The sequence below is a fragment of the Kwoniella bestiolae genome, chromosome 1 (assembly GCF_000512585.2).
Source record: "Kwoniella bestiolae CBS 10118 chromosome 1, complete sequence".
NCBI lineage: Eukaryota > Fungi > Basidiomycota > Tremellomycetes > Tremellales > Cryptococcaceae > Kwoniella > Kwoniella bestiolae.
In genome coordinates this window covers 7,126,703-7,139,954 of record NC_089241.1, presented here as the reverse complement: position 1 = coordinate 7,139,954, position 13,252 = coordinate 7,126,703, and the positions used below count along the sequence as shown (strand labels likewise).

General features: G+C 48.4%; 4 protein-coding genes across 4 annotated transcripts; 1 reads left to right on the top strand and 3 right to left on the bottom strand.

Annotated features, from left to right (window-relative positions):
• Positions 1-346: 346 nt before the first annotated feature.
• Positions 347-1,600, bottom strand: I302_102675 (uncharacterized protein; the record flags this gene model as incomplete). Its single annotated transcript, XM_019188048.1, has 2 exons — positions 347-1,139; positions 1,227-1,600. The coding sequence occupies 2 exons, from the start codon at positions 1,598-1,600 to the stop codon at positions 347-349; spliced, it is 1,167 nt and encodes a 388-aa protein (XP_019050926.1).
• Positions 1,601-2,628: 1,028 nt separating this feature from the next.
• Positions 2,629-4,934, bottom strand: I302_102674 (uncharacterized protein; the record flags this gene model as incomplete). Its single annotated transcript, XM_019188047.1, has 2 exons — positions 2,629-3,290; positions 3,389-4,934. 2 exons carry the CDS (start codon positions 4,932-4,934, stop codon positions 2,629-2,631), a joined length of 2,208 nt encoding a protein of 735 aa, XP_019050925.1.
• A 753-nt stretch (positions 4,935-5,687) lies between these two features.
• I302_102673 (uncharacterized protein) lies at positions 5,688-9,898 on the bottom strand (the record flags this gene model as incomplete). Its single annotated transcript, XM_019188046.1, has 12 exons — positions 5,688-6,110; positions 6,255-6,824; positions 6,889-7,164; positions 7,312-7,559; positions 7,714-8,119; positions 8,227-8,349; positions 8,445-8,696; positions 8,802-9,014; positions 9,157-9,272; positions 9,386-9,567; positions 9,667-9,784; positions 9,868-9,898. The coding sequence occupies 12 exons, from the start codon at positions 9,896-9,898 to the stop codon at positions 5,688-5,690; spliced, it is 2,958 nt and encodes a 985-aa protein (XP_019050924.1).
• Positions 9,899-10,653: 755 nt separating this feature from the next.
• I302_102672 (uncharacterized protein) lies at positions 10,654-13,042 on the top strand (the record flags this gene model as incomplete). The annotated part of the gene is made up of 13 exons (XM_065869532.1): positions 10,654-10,735; positions 10,815-10,835; positions 10,919-11,027; positions 11,087-11,097; positions 11,220-11,352; positions 11,463-11,599; positions 11,725-11,866; positions 11,939-12,023; positions 12,084-12,121; positions 12,171-12,188; positions 12,255-12,284; positions 12,357-12,672; positions 12,779-13,042. The coding sequence occupies 13 exons, from the start codon at positions 10,654-10,656 to the stop codon at positions 13,040-13,042; spliced, it is 1,386 nt and encodes a 461-aa protein (XP_065725604.1).
• Positions 13,043-13,252: the final 210 nt, after the last annotated feature.

The following is a 13,252-nucleotide window of genomic DNA, read 5'->3' as shown; positions in this document are numbered from 1 at the left end:
AGCAGTGTTAGAGATAAGGTCGGTTATGTGCGATAAGGTAGACGATAAGCGACGAACGGATTGGAGCCAAAGTCAACTTGCTTCCCTGAAACTTTCACCTCGGCGTTTCCCCCGCCGTGCTCCTGCTCGAAGGAGCTTTGAACCGGTTAGAAGGGCCAAACCGCAATCTGCTCAGATATGTAATTCATCCTTCACATTATACTTGATTTGTTCTAACTGTACTGCCAATAATGCTTCGGAATACGATCAATCAATTACTGACACAAGAAATTGTCCATAGATACTTGGCACCCCGTTTAGCTCCCTGCACCCCAACTGCTTATCTTCCTCGCCTCTCTTCGCTTATTTATACCCGATAGAGTTGACCCCTAACAGCCCCAGCCACGAATCCGCTGGTGTGGAAATCCGCATTGAATGCTTCTGTGTTCTCCTCCATCTGTTTGAGCGTAAATCCAGTGGCTGATCCAGTATCCGTACCATTAACATCCAACAGACCGGTTGTGAATGGACCTTTGACACATTCTGAGGATACCCTGACGGTCTTGTAGTTCTTGCTCTTGCCGAGCAAACTCTTCACCAATTTGAGGAGCTTCCAGTCGTCTTTCTCGACCGGTTGGGGGTTCTTGAACGCGAGTCTTGGTGGGCCGGATTGACCGTACACTCCACTATGTACGTGAGTAGCGGTCTTAGCTGGACTAAAGTATTCTTGACCCTCGGGGAAGCCTTCAACGACAATATCGTAGCACAGGATATCCTCTTCCGAATTGATCTTCAAAATATAGGTCGCTTTCGTACCTTCCGATCCGGGGACACTGATGCTACTACCATTGACGACTTGGTTGGAGGTGGCATCGGTCCGAAGGGTCGAGGTGAACCATTCGGGATTCTTGACTGGTACTTCGGAGCTGTTCAATTGACCTCTCACTGCTCCTGCTGGGAACTGGACAATGTGTGTATCGGCGAAGAAGGAGGAAGGTGAATCTTCGATCGCTTTCAGGGTGAATCCTGAGGCACTACCTGTGTCTGTACCGTTGGCGGTGACGTTGGTGCTGAAGGGTCCTTGGAGACATCCCTTGGAGACCCGCACTTCGGCTCCAGTCTGGTCGACTCGGACCTTCTCGGGGTTGGGGAATGCGATTCTGAGGACATTGGAATGGTAAATCAGCATGAAGTGCTGAAGTAGACTGTGAGGAGGCAGAGCGACGAGATGAAATACATTTACCCACCTTGGTGGACCAGCAGACCCTCTTGGACCCTGATGGATATGGGTAGCAGTGAATGCTGGACTCAGGTATTCCCCAGTCACGTTGACAAGAGTGATATCGTAGCAGATTATATCTTTATCGCTATTGATCTTGAAAGAGAAATGACCGAATGCACCTGTCTGACCAGGAACAGCTGTTCCGTTGTTGGCAATGACTTGGGTGGCATTGGCACGGGTCGAGAAGGCCGAGGTGAAGTACTTGGGTTCGCCGACTTTGGTTCCGTATGGGTATGACTCCGATTTGGATTTATCGTGGTCTGACCATGAGTCAGAATATGTCGGCGCCGCTAGGGCTGATGTGGCCAACAGACCGAGTGTGAAGGTGGTGAAGATCATGTTTGAGAGTGGCTGTCGCTTTTCGGAGAGGCCTGAATGGATAGAGCATATCTGGATAGAGTTGGCTGAGGTCCTTTATATAGCTTTTGAGGGTGGAAGAAACGATGATGACATGGATGTCACCTTGTACTTGGCTTCGATCGCACACCTTGGCGCAAAGTGCTGATGAGGTCAAAATTGTTATTGTCCTGGGGAATTGTTGAGATGCTGATGAGGAGTCCGGCCTGCTGGCACCTCATAACAGACGACTTGTCCTGAATACGAGGAGAGATCATGCCACAGCCAAGCGTTTCTAGGTTTATGAAGTCTACATTGAGCTAGACTGATGATCTGATAAAGTGCCAAGTGAGATACGATCGATCAAGGCGATGCAAGTAAAGCATTCCGGCAAACACTACATCTGCCTGGAAGACCCAGCAGTGCAGGCCATGAGCAGTCAAGTTCACATTGAGCCGAAAACAATCAAAGTTGATGACGATTCTGTGCGTTATGACGAAGCTATCAAAAACGAGACATCCGCAATTTAATCAGTATCTATCGGCTGCCAAGTACACAGCATTGAAAGACTTGTTGTGGTGAAGTACGGTTTGTAGGTTTGTACCAAGCTCTTTGTATCTACCCGGTTTCGTCCGCCAAGGAATCCGGGATGAGTGAGTCTGAGGATTACTCGTATCAAATGCCGGAGATAACGTAAAGCATTGTTACGAGTACGCTGGTCCATTCAACCGAACCACCGAGTGTTCGGCGTAACTCTAGTGTGCCATTGCATACTAGTACGTAAGACTGTTGCGAATGTATCGTTTTCAGTTCCAGAGAATTCATATGAATGACCAGGACACTCCGGTTACCCTGTTATAGGTAGGATGAGAGTAGCACATCATGGCGTGATCTTTCGCTTCAGTGTCGGAGTCTGAGACTGGGCGACAGCACGGTGAAGAGATAATCCCACTCGCTAACAATGTTTTCTGAAGACGCTCGGTGATCTATCCTATCGACATCTAATCATACATATATTCAAGGCTGGACAACTACCCAAACACCTCAATCATAAAATGATATCTAACCTCGACCCCCTCCTCTTCCCCTCTCTTCGTCAAAGCTTTACACCTATCCGCGAGAATCTCACCAATCATCGGCGCCCCGCAAAAGAATACCCCAACTTTCAACTTCTCCGCCCCTCCCTCTCCTCCTTCCCTGTGCCTGCCAGACGACCTTTGGTACTCTGCCATATCTTCGTAGTGCTTATCCAGAATCTTGATGAAATCCGGTCTACCAAAGTTTGATCCGTTCAATAAGCCGGTCAAGGGCGATTCGGGATGATCATCCGTCCTGTGAAGCTCGAGGAGCCACCGGTAGATGTGGGTGGTCAGGGATTTACGTTTGGCCGTGACGTGCGTCTGGAGGCGGATGTCCAAGTGGGGATAGGACGGTGATGAGCTGAGGAGGGACCGATGATATTCTTGTGATTTTGAGATGGAATTGAGGAGGTTCGAAAACCAACTTAGGTGGTTCTTGTCGCGCACCATCCAGTGGAAATCGATTCGTTTGTAGTCTGGTGGATAAGGAGACCGGGTAGAATTTCGTTGAGAGCGTGTTCGCGATTTCTTTCGCGAGAGGGTGCGTGAGAGTGTTCGACTTAGGGGGTTAGAGTTGGACGTTTTCTCGTTGATACCCTCCGAAGGTGCAGTAGCTGCACGGTCAAAGTGTCAGTCGATCCACATGCCAACATCTGATACATATCAATTGGGAAGGGAAAAGTCCCATTTTTGAGCTTAGACTCCAGCTCACCTTGACCCGGCCCACCATGCGACCTATCGTCCCTCTCCTGCAAATCCGCCAATATCCCCGAAAAAGGCGTCACGCCAATCCCACTCCCCACCAAGATCGCATGACTATACTCGTAAAACCTCTCTGCCGGAGCTCCGAACGGACCGTTCAGCCCTACCACCAACTCCCCCTCTGTCCCTCCCTTTTCTCCAGAGGGGGCTAGATCCCTCAAAGTACTGGTCCAATTCCCATCGGTCTTGATGTGCAATTGTATTTTGCTGTTGATGCAGGTAGATATGGTAAAAGGGTGCCACTGGAATCGAGATATACTTGGGACTTGAAGAAAGATGTATTGACCAGGTTTGTACCTCCACAACACCTCTGGTTTAGGGGTCGGGATGGTAAGTTGGATAGTTGCGGAATCCAGTATCTTGATCGTAGCCTTTATACCCCTAAATCCAATGAACAGTCTCGTGATTCTTTCGACGAGTACCAAGAGAGTCGGAAAGGCGAGGAAGTACCCCAGCATGGGGAATTGCAGGAGATGTGCGGTACCGTGAGCCATGAGCAATGCTATGATGGGATACATGAGTAGATGACCCAACTGGAATACCTCGTAATTCCATTTCCTAATTCTCGGTGTACTCAGTCCAGCCAGTACGTAAAACAGACCCAATGCTACTAATCCGGTTATTCCAGGGAGGGATCTGATGTAGGCATTGTAAGGTCTTGGGACCAGGTCGGGCGATAATACTTCAGCTACTGCGTCCTGTCTCGAGCTTCTACTCCCATATACGAAGGTTCCACCCAAGTGACCTATGGCATGGAGCGTAGCCAATCCTAAAGCGAGGCAGGAAATCTTGATGTGGAATGATTGGCTCAAATCCCAGTTGACTATTCTAGATACGAGGTACCACCTCCGAAGAAATGTCGAAAAGTACCGTGACATGCTGAGGACCAGGTAGAACATTGTGAAGTACAATCCCCCTGCACAGGTCTTGGCGAGTACTACGCCCCATCCGAAGGCTGCTCGATACTTTGGATTGAGAGAGTACTTGAGTGATTGCCATAGCATCATTCCCAGTATACTTCCCACGACCAAACCAAGGAAGAGCACCTCAGGACCCTTGACGGACCACCATGATCTAAACCTCCTCCATGGTCCTATGCTGCTCATATATTCCCGGTCAGACGCTTCGTTCGATGTAGATTGTTTCATACTGGGTATATTCCAGCTCTTGAGTCGCTCTGCAAAGTCCTCTCGACGTATCGCGATCGGTTCTGAGCTGGTGCTGGTCGTCCCCAGTAGATCACGCAGAAAGGCATGACGCGCAACATCGTCTTTCGAGGGATGGTTGATATTGTGTGGTCTAGGGCTGGGAGTTAACTCTTCGTTGACTGCGTCCAATGCTCGTTCGACCTCCGAGTACTGAATAAGACCGTCTCCGTTGTGGTCCAGTTCATCTAGGAATGATTGGATCTCGTCGGATGTGAGGGGTAGGACAGAGTCGTCGGTTAGTGTAGGGTGCGAGTGGAGGGAGAGGGAGGTCCGACGGGAGAGGGACATGACATGGGGTGTGGTGATTGAGGAGATGAAGGTTTTGGTGATGGATTGGTATGAACGAAGATCAGTAAGCCTCGCTTTACTCGTAGTGATCAAATGGTCAGTATGAGTATTCATACAAGGTGAGGTTTGTGGACCATTTTCCTTATCATCTTGACACTGACTCAAAACTATCGGCATGACGCACAAATGCCAAATGCCAAGAACGACACGCTCGCCAAGATTCAATTACCAAGATCAAGGATACTCATGAAACCAAGTGGGGAATGATGCAAGTGACGGACGAGGTGAGTGAAGATGCAGTGATGCGTTTATGCATGGGCATGTATGCTGAGGCTCATGTCACCTCATGAAAGGACAGACGAGACAATGGATGACACGAGTGTCAGATTGATCAGTTCACTGCCGGTCAATCCCTTCATCGTCACGGCCCTCAAGAGTCCGATCGTATTCTTGCTGATCTTGTCTGCTCCAAGGCAGTTCACGACAGCGTTTCAACCAGAAATCACAAGGATCAACCTGATACAGTGCCAAGAAGCTGCAACTCAACGTATCAAGGAACAGTATACATGTTCACTTCCTCCATTCGACCAATCACGAAACCCCGATATCATTCATGCACCACCAAACCCTCATTGACAATCTGAACGACTGTACACCTCCTTGTCATCTAAGATCTTTTGTCTACCTTATTATCTTATGCATTGATATATTCATTCATTTCTGTTCATTCCTATCTCATTTCTACTTCTACATCTAATCTTCAAAAGGATATTCAAAAGGTTGAGGCGGTTCCACATCCTCGTCCTCATCTTCCACCACTGCTCCTGCTCCTGCTGCTGTTCCTGTAGTCTGCTCTTGAGCCTGAGCCTGCGGTTGTTCAGCAGTCTGACCCCCTCCCCAACCGGGCCATAATCCCTTATCCAACTCTATATACTCCCCCTCGGTCTCAGGTTTGTTATCCCTCACCACAATGATATTCCCCTGTTTCCCCTCTGATAGTGGTCTGACGGGGGCGTATCGCCCTTCAGCGGGGAAAGAGATATATTGGATCTGGGATGGTACGACCCGTGACATGTTTGAAAGGGTGAATGAGGATGGTTCGGAGGGTTTTTTCTTTTGGGCTGGTGTGGGGGTGGAGGGTTTATCGGATGTGGATGGGACGTCGAGTTTGTCGTCCTACGAATGAGGGTGTCAGCGCGATACACCAGGTGGGCTATATGTTTATGGTATATGAAGATGATAGGACAACACAGACTGCCCAGCCAGACGAAGAAGTATTTGAGATATAGAACGTTAAGTGAAAGACAAAGCTTCACTCACAGTATCCATAGCCTCCCCTGCCTCCTGCTTCTTAGCCCTATCCCTAGCCTTTGCTTTAGCAGTAGTGGACAGCACGGCCGTCTTGGCCTTATCCTTCTTCTTCTCCTCCTGCTTCTTCTCCGTCGACGGGTAGGCGAACAGCGATTGCCTGGCATTACAGTTCAAGTCGATCTTGGGTATCTTCAAGTTCTCATCCACAGCGATGATAGCCGTAGGCGTGAAGGCCAGCCCCAATCCATGAGCTAGAGGGAACCAATACCAGAATTGAGTGAACAAGGTCAACCCGACAATGGTATTCATATTCAACGTTCCTGCTCGGGTCGATAATCTCAATGTCATGTTCCTACCTCCCGCATCGATTATACCTTGGGCCAAGGATGCTCCGAATCGCGCCATCGGATCTTCATGCTTGTCGCTCACTACTTTGGCGAATAGTTCTCGTATACTTGCGGATTTGGGTGAAGAAGCTTCGGATTGTTGGATCAGGATCATCGCGAGGGATAGGTAAGCTCCCTGTCGGACGAAGTCCACTGGGTCTTTCGTCATTGGTTCGAGCAGTTCAATGGCGGTCTATTGAGATACCCAAAAGATGTCAGCTTCCTGTGGGTCCACTTGGCACGATCATCCAACTGACCTCTAATCCAGTCCCGGCACACGAAATACCCAAAGCGAGGGTAGCACCATGCCTGACATGGGGGTTATAACTTTCCGCGAGAAGCTGGACAACTCTAGGAACCTGAGTGTGGTTTCGGAAAAGGACGAATCCTAGCGCAGTCACTGCTGCTCGTCGTACATCATCGTTCACATCAGAGACAGCAACGTGCAAAAGCTTCTTGACGGCTTTGTTGTTACCTGTTCCGGCGTAGGCAAGAGCGATGGTGAACATTCCGCCGTATCGGAGGATTGCGTCCTGGAGAACAATAAGGAAAGTCAGCATTCAGAAGCATTCAGAACAAATGTGGAATGTCGACCTGGAGTAGCGGTTTCGACGAAGATACGTTGATCAAGGCAAGGCGAGTGTGGTCAAGATGTTATGTTTAACAATCGATTGACCCACCTTCTCCTCGGTAAGAATCTGAATGATCCCATCCGCCTTCTCCCTCTGACTGTACATGACAAACGCAATACCCATTGCCAAACTCCTAATGATCTTTTCATGTTGTGTTTCCCTAGCGTACGCTAGCATTTCGTCCAAGGCTTTTTCAGAAGCAGTACCGAGCATGACCAATCCCATGGCGTATCCTGCTGCCTCACCCGCGGTGGCATTATCGCTGAATAGGATAGTCCGAATTTGGTCGTAGGTGTCTGCGGTGAGACAAGACGATGATCAGCCTCCACCTCGTTGCACGAACATATCCGCATAGTGTCGCATGGTAGAAGAACATGTGGATAATCACAATGTCAAGTAGCCATGATCGGGGTATCTGAAGAAATTGTTCAAACATCAGGCCAAACTCACCCTCATCAGCAGTAGCAATCGCACTAACTCCCAACCCCAAGGCCGCACCATGCTGCACAATCGGATCGGCACCCTCATTCAAATTCTTCTTCAACTCCTCCTCGGCAAATTCCCTTCTACCACTATATATCAACCCGAGCGCAAAGAGGGAACCACCTTCAGAGAACTTGTTGGGTGCCGAACCACCGGGTAAATACGGTTTCACAACTTTAGATCCGTTGATCCATGATCCACGATGTATCAAACCGAGTGCGGCGGTGGTGGAGAACTTGGCCCAATTGGATGCTCGGCCGAGGTAATCCAAATTCTCTCGGAGGAATTTATCCGAGGTGGTACCGCAATTTGCGAATGCGTTGGTGAATGTTATGGCGGAGTGGTAAATTGAGTATCGATCTTCGAGAGTGTCCTAGATGCACATGAGAGGATATCAGGTGACCAATCCAGGACGTGGAGCGTAGATTGGGGTGAAAGGATCGAGGGGTTGAAGGGGTATGAAGGATGGCAATAACTCACCTTGGTGACTTTCAATATCGACATATCAGTCTTGTTATTCTTGTTCAAGAAGTTCAAGAATAGTTCAGCGGAGGTAACTCCCTTCAGGATATTGTCCAAGATGACTTTGGGATCACTTTCGTCCTATTTGTGAGAACAGCATATAATCAGCTTTGAACGATGAGACACCTCATAAAGCTCTGGAAGTCTGAGATCCAAATTCAGGGGATCGTACTCACCGGGTTCTCAGCAGGAGGTGCCAAGCCCTTTTCAGCTAGTCTACTTCTTATCCCATCTATGAAAGCCTGAGGGGCGACTTCGTTGAGATCGAAAGCGATCTGGTATGCATCCAAGTGGTTTTGTTCACTCAACAGTTTAATCAGAGCTTCGCCGCACGAGTCGACATCAGAATTTTGAGCCCAGATGGTGGTTATGGAGTTCCAGTCAGGTTGAGAGTTGAAGTGGAATAAACGAAGTAACAGGTTGAAAAGCTGTTTTGCGGATGAGGCAAACAGTTTCAGCTAAGTATTCTCGTGATCTGGGATGATTGATCGAGTTGGCGAGGAGAGGTTTAGTGGAAAAGCTCGAATACTCACGTTTGACCTGAACTCCTCTGACCATCCTTCATTCCCTGTAGCTCCCGATACTACTTCCGACAGGACGTATCGCAGGAGGCTCTCATCGTGAGTTGGTCGAGAAGCTTGAGGTTTGGCGGAAGTGGAGGGTTGAGAAGCGGAGTTGGCTCTGGACGTGAGGTAGATCATTTCTACGAGATCGAGCCGACGGAGGGAGAGGGCTAGACCCATTGCCTGGATGGAGAGAGTTTGTGTCAGCATACATGAAGAGGAGATGCAGTGAACAGATTTTGAGCCAGGGCGTAGAGAGAGAGTGACTTAGGATGACTGAAGTTCGAGAGAGGCGAGGGATGATGTATGGTCAGAGAGTACTCACGAGTTTGCCATTCTCGCCGGAGGTACTTCTCAATACGCTGTCCACTATGTTACTTAGAGCAGTATCGATCTTCTCGCCACGGGAGGTCTGCTCGATGGCTCGATCAAGGCAGCCGGCTATCAGGGTATAAGCAGAGTGAGTATGGTCCTTGGAAAAAGAAATTCGTTTCGACAGAGAAGGATATTATATAAAGGCAACTGTCGAGTTAAAGAGCTTAATCGTCACTCACAGATGATAGTCTCCCTAAACTCCCCTTCCTTCTCCTTCTCAAATGCCACTCCAGCTTTCAACGCGAACTCGACTGCCTCATCTAGATATCCCATGTAATAGTATATCTTGGATATCAACAATGCAGCTTGAGGACGTGATTCCGAGGGGAGTTCTTTGGACATTGGATCTGCGAGTAGTTCTCTGTATGTGTTTATATGATATCAGCGTAATTGCGATGTGACTAAGAAGCACAATGCAGATGCGATCAGAGAGATACGGATAAGGAGAGAAGAGGCTCACAGATATGACAACTTGTCACTCATCTCTGCCCAAAACTGCCCCACGATATTCAACAGGTGGTTCAAGGCGTATACTCTGATATCTTTATCTTCATCTTCGAGCAGGGTCAACGAACCAGCTGTAAGTCACCCCGTAAGAGGTATGAGCTATGCTTCTTGGGATGTCCGACCTAAGGAGAGGGGGAGGGGGAAGGGGACATACCTGCGCTGGTGGTTACTGATGCTACTGGCATGATTAATGATATTGTCTATGTCTATGGGGGTATAAGATGTATGAGATATCATCATAATGATGATACTCAAATCGCGTCTCTCAACTCACACTCTCCACTGTCATCGCTGACGCTTGCGTCGTTGAACGAGAATGAGTTGTGACACGTGGCTTTATATATTCAGGCGGGAATATAAATATCAAAGTGGCGTCTGTGATCTGCGAGGAGATACAACTCATCTCCTTGGGTGTCTCTTTAGGCACAACGAGGTGACGTCTACCTTTTTATGCTGTTGTATGAGTACCAACCAGAGACATCCGATGTCTATCCTCGATCTCCAACCTCCACTTTCAAGTCCACGCTGATCGAATATCAGGAATGCGAGTTAACAGATAACGGCATACGGCATCGGGAGACGATGTGTCGCTTCGTATGCATGTCATAGTAGTGGACATGGACATGGATATGGACATGGCGTGGTTCGGTCATGTTGAATTGGTTTGTATGACCGCACTCTATCCTCATGTTTTTGATGATGGTGATGAATATAAAACAGGTCCTTTGATTAATACACTGTCTCATCATACATACCCTTCTGACCGATCATACCATACCTATCATACACAGCACAATATATATATACCCACGAGTGATCCATCATCGTCACCACCACCATACTCGCCCATCATATATAAAGATCATCAATCCAGATATTCATTCGTCATCTTTCCTTCTTCCATCTTTCTTCTCTCGTCAACACTGATCGATACGATACCATGGCAGAGATTATCATCCCCACAAGGGACACTTCAAGGAAGAAGAGAGATGCGACAGGTGAGAAGGGAGAAATCTGGTGGTGTGAGTTTGTCCTCTTTCTCCTTCTTTAATTGCATATCACCATTACCACGGTTCGTGAGCTGATCAAAGTGGGCAAAAGCAAATGGTATATTCTTTGTATGTAAGTCATCCTATCCCTTTGAGCCATTGAAGGCACACTCGCCAGAAAGGACGATAGCTCATTCTCATTGCTCATATCTCTAGCAATCCACATATTCGCTCTAGTCGGAGCGATCTACCTCTCCCCTCTTACTTCCATTGACCCAAAGACACTCGTACTGTGTTTCATCTCGTGGCAATTGGCTTCCTTCGGGTGAGCTCGATTCAAGCTAAAATCGAAAAGACGGTTGAGCTGACGCGAGGCGTATATAGTATAACAATAGGTGAATCTTTCTTCTTTCGTCTAATATTCTCTTCCTCGCTCTCGCTTCAGCTCAACAACCAATGTACCCTACCTCGCTTCTGGTACATTCAAGCTGAACGCTTCGTATCTGCTATGCTGTAGGATATCACCGCCTCTGGTCACACCGCGCTTTCACAGCTACCACACCACTACGAATCGTCCTAGCATGGATGGGTTCGATGGGTTTTCAGGGGAGTATCAAGTGGTGGGTCTTGAGACATAGATTGCATCATAGGTGGGTATTTTACTTTCTCATCCCCAGATCCCTTTCTATACTGCCCTAATCAACAGTTATCAGTGTCATACCGATCACTCATACTGATGCGTATGATATTGTATTCACAGATTCACCGACTCAAACTTGCACGATCCATACTCCGCCTCCAAGGGATTATGGTTCTCCCACTGCGGATGGATATTCCGTAAACCCTCTTATCCACGGATGAAGTTGATTGAGAGGGGTGATTTGGAGTCTGATCCGGGTGGGTGACCTCAATCCTTCTGATCATCCGTCTCCTCCTGTGTATCTCGACTTCGACTGTGGTAGTGGTAGCATACCATCATCGAAGTTGTCATAGCTAATCACTGAGTGGCTCTTTCTACCCAGTCGTTCGATTCCAGCATAAATACTACGTGCCTGTCGCTTTGTTTTCTGGTCTGATCCTGCCAGCTCTGATAGCTCATTGGGGGTGGAACGATTGGTTAGGCGGATTAGTATGGGGCGGAGCGATAGCTAGGTTGTTGATCTGGTAAGTTTTGTGTACCTACTGCAAATCAGCTATCTCATGAGTAGAGCCGTCTAGCTGAGTGATGCGATGCAGGCATACCACCTTCTGTATCAACTCGTTAGCTCACTGGACGGGGCTACAACCTTATACTGAAGAGGTGACGGCAAGAGGAAACTACGTGAGCTGATCTGATGATGTCCATCTGGGTACTCTCAGGCTGACACCGTATACTCCGCAGTTACTGGCTGTGTTGACTTCTGGAGAGGGGAATCACAAGTGAGCTGGTCCAACTGTGTCGTCTGAGCGCAGCTGATTTGATTCATAGTTTCCATCACGCATTCCCGTATGTTGCCATAGTGCTTTGCTGACACTGTCATCTACCATGCTAACGTACACTGTCATGAAACAGCAAAGACTTCCGTAATGGCCCCCACCCAGCGTAAGTAATTCTAGCAATCCTGAGAGGCATGCCCTTTTTACTTTAGCTGACTTTGTGTTTGTGTGATCTTAGCGACTGGGACCCCTCGAAATGGTTCATCTGGACACTTCACAAATACACCTCCCTCGTGCCCACTATCGCCCGCACACCCGAAAGCGCAGTTCGTAAAGCCCGAGCACGGGTCTACATGTCCCAAGCTAGTCGGTTGACCGAGGCTTTACCGCCTCATGAGATGGTTAGACCCAAGGAGGAATTGCCTGTGTGGACCCGAGCGGAGGTTAGGAAGAGACAGGGGGAATACGTGAAGGAGGAGCATGGAGTTAGGAGGAGGGTGTTGGTTTTGCTGGAAGGATGTGTGGTGGATGTTGGAGGGTATTTGGATGATCATGTGAGTTGTGCACTGTCAAACACAACAAACCTCGTTACAGGTATCTTGATATTGGAAGGAAGAGGAATAGTTGAGGCTGATATTGCGGCTGTGGAATGGTATCTAGCCTGGAGGACAGGACCTCCTCTTGTCTCACTCTGTGTTCCCCCTCCCATCTGAATTAGACGACCTCGACATAGATTCGGGATATGCTTCGTCAGAACTTGCTTCTCCCCCTCTCAACAAGATGACGCTGTCAGGGTCAGATGAGCTGGATGATCAGATCGTACTGAAGGATGCTACGAGGGCTTTCTTTGGTGGGATGAATAACCATAGTGGTGCTGCGAAGGAGTGGATGAGGTGTTTGAGAGTGGCCAGGTTGGGGAAGTGACCGAGTGGGTAGATTATACATGTACATGTTGAGTAGATGAGTAGAGGTATACACGAAGTGATATGATATGTCATGGATATGTTATGTATCTACATCTGAGAGCCAAGGAAGAACGTTGATGAGTATCTCGTAGTGAGGTTAAGCACGTGCCATACGGTATTCGGGTGAGAATCAGTCCGATGTAGCCGGAGTGGTCTCTGTTCGTATCGG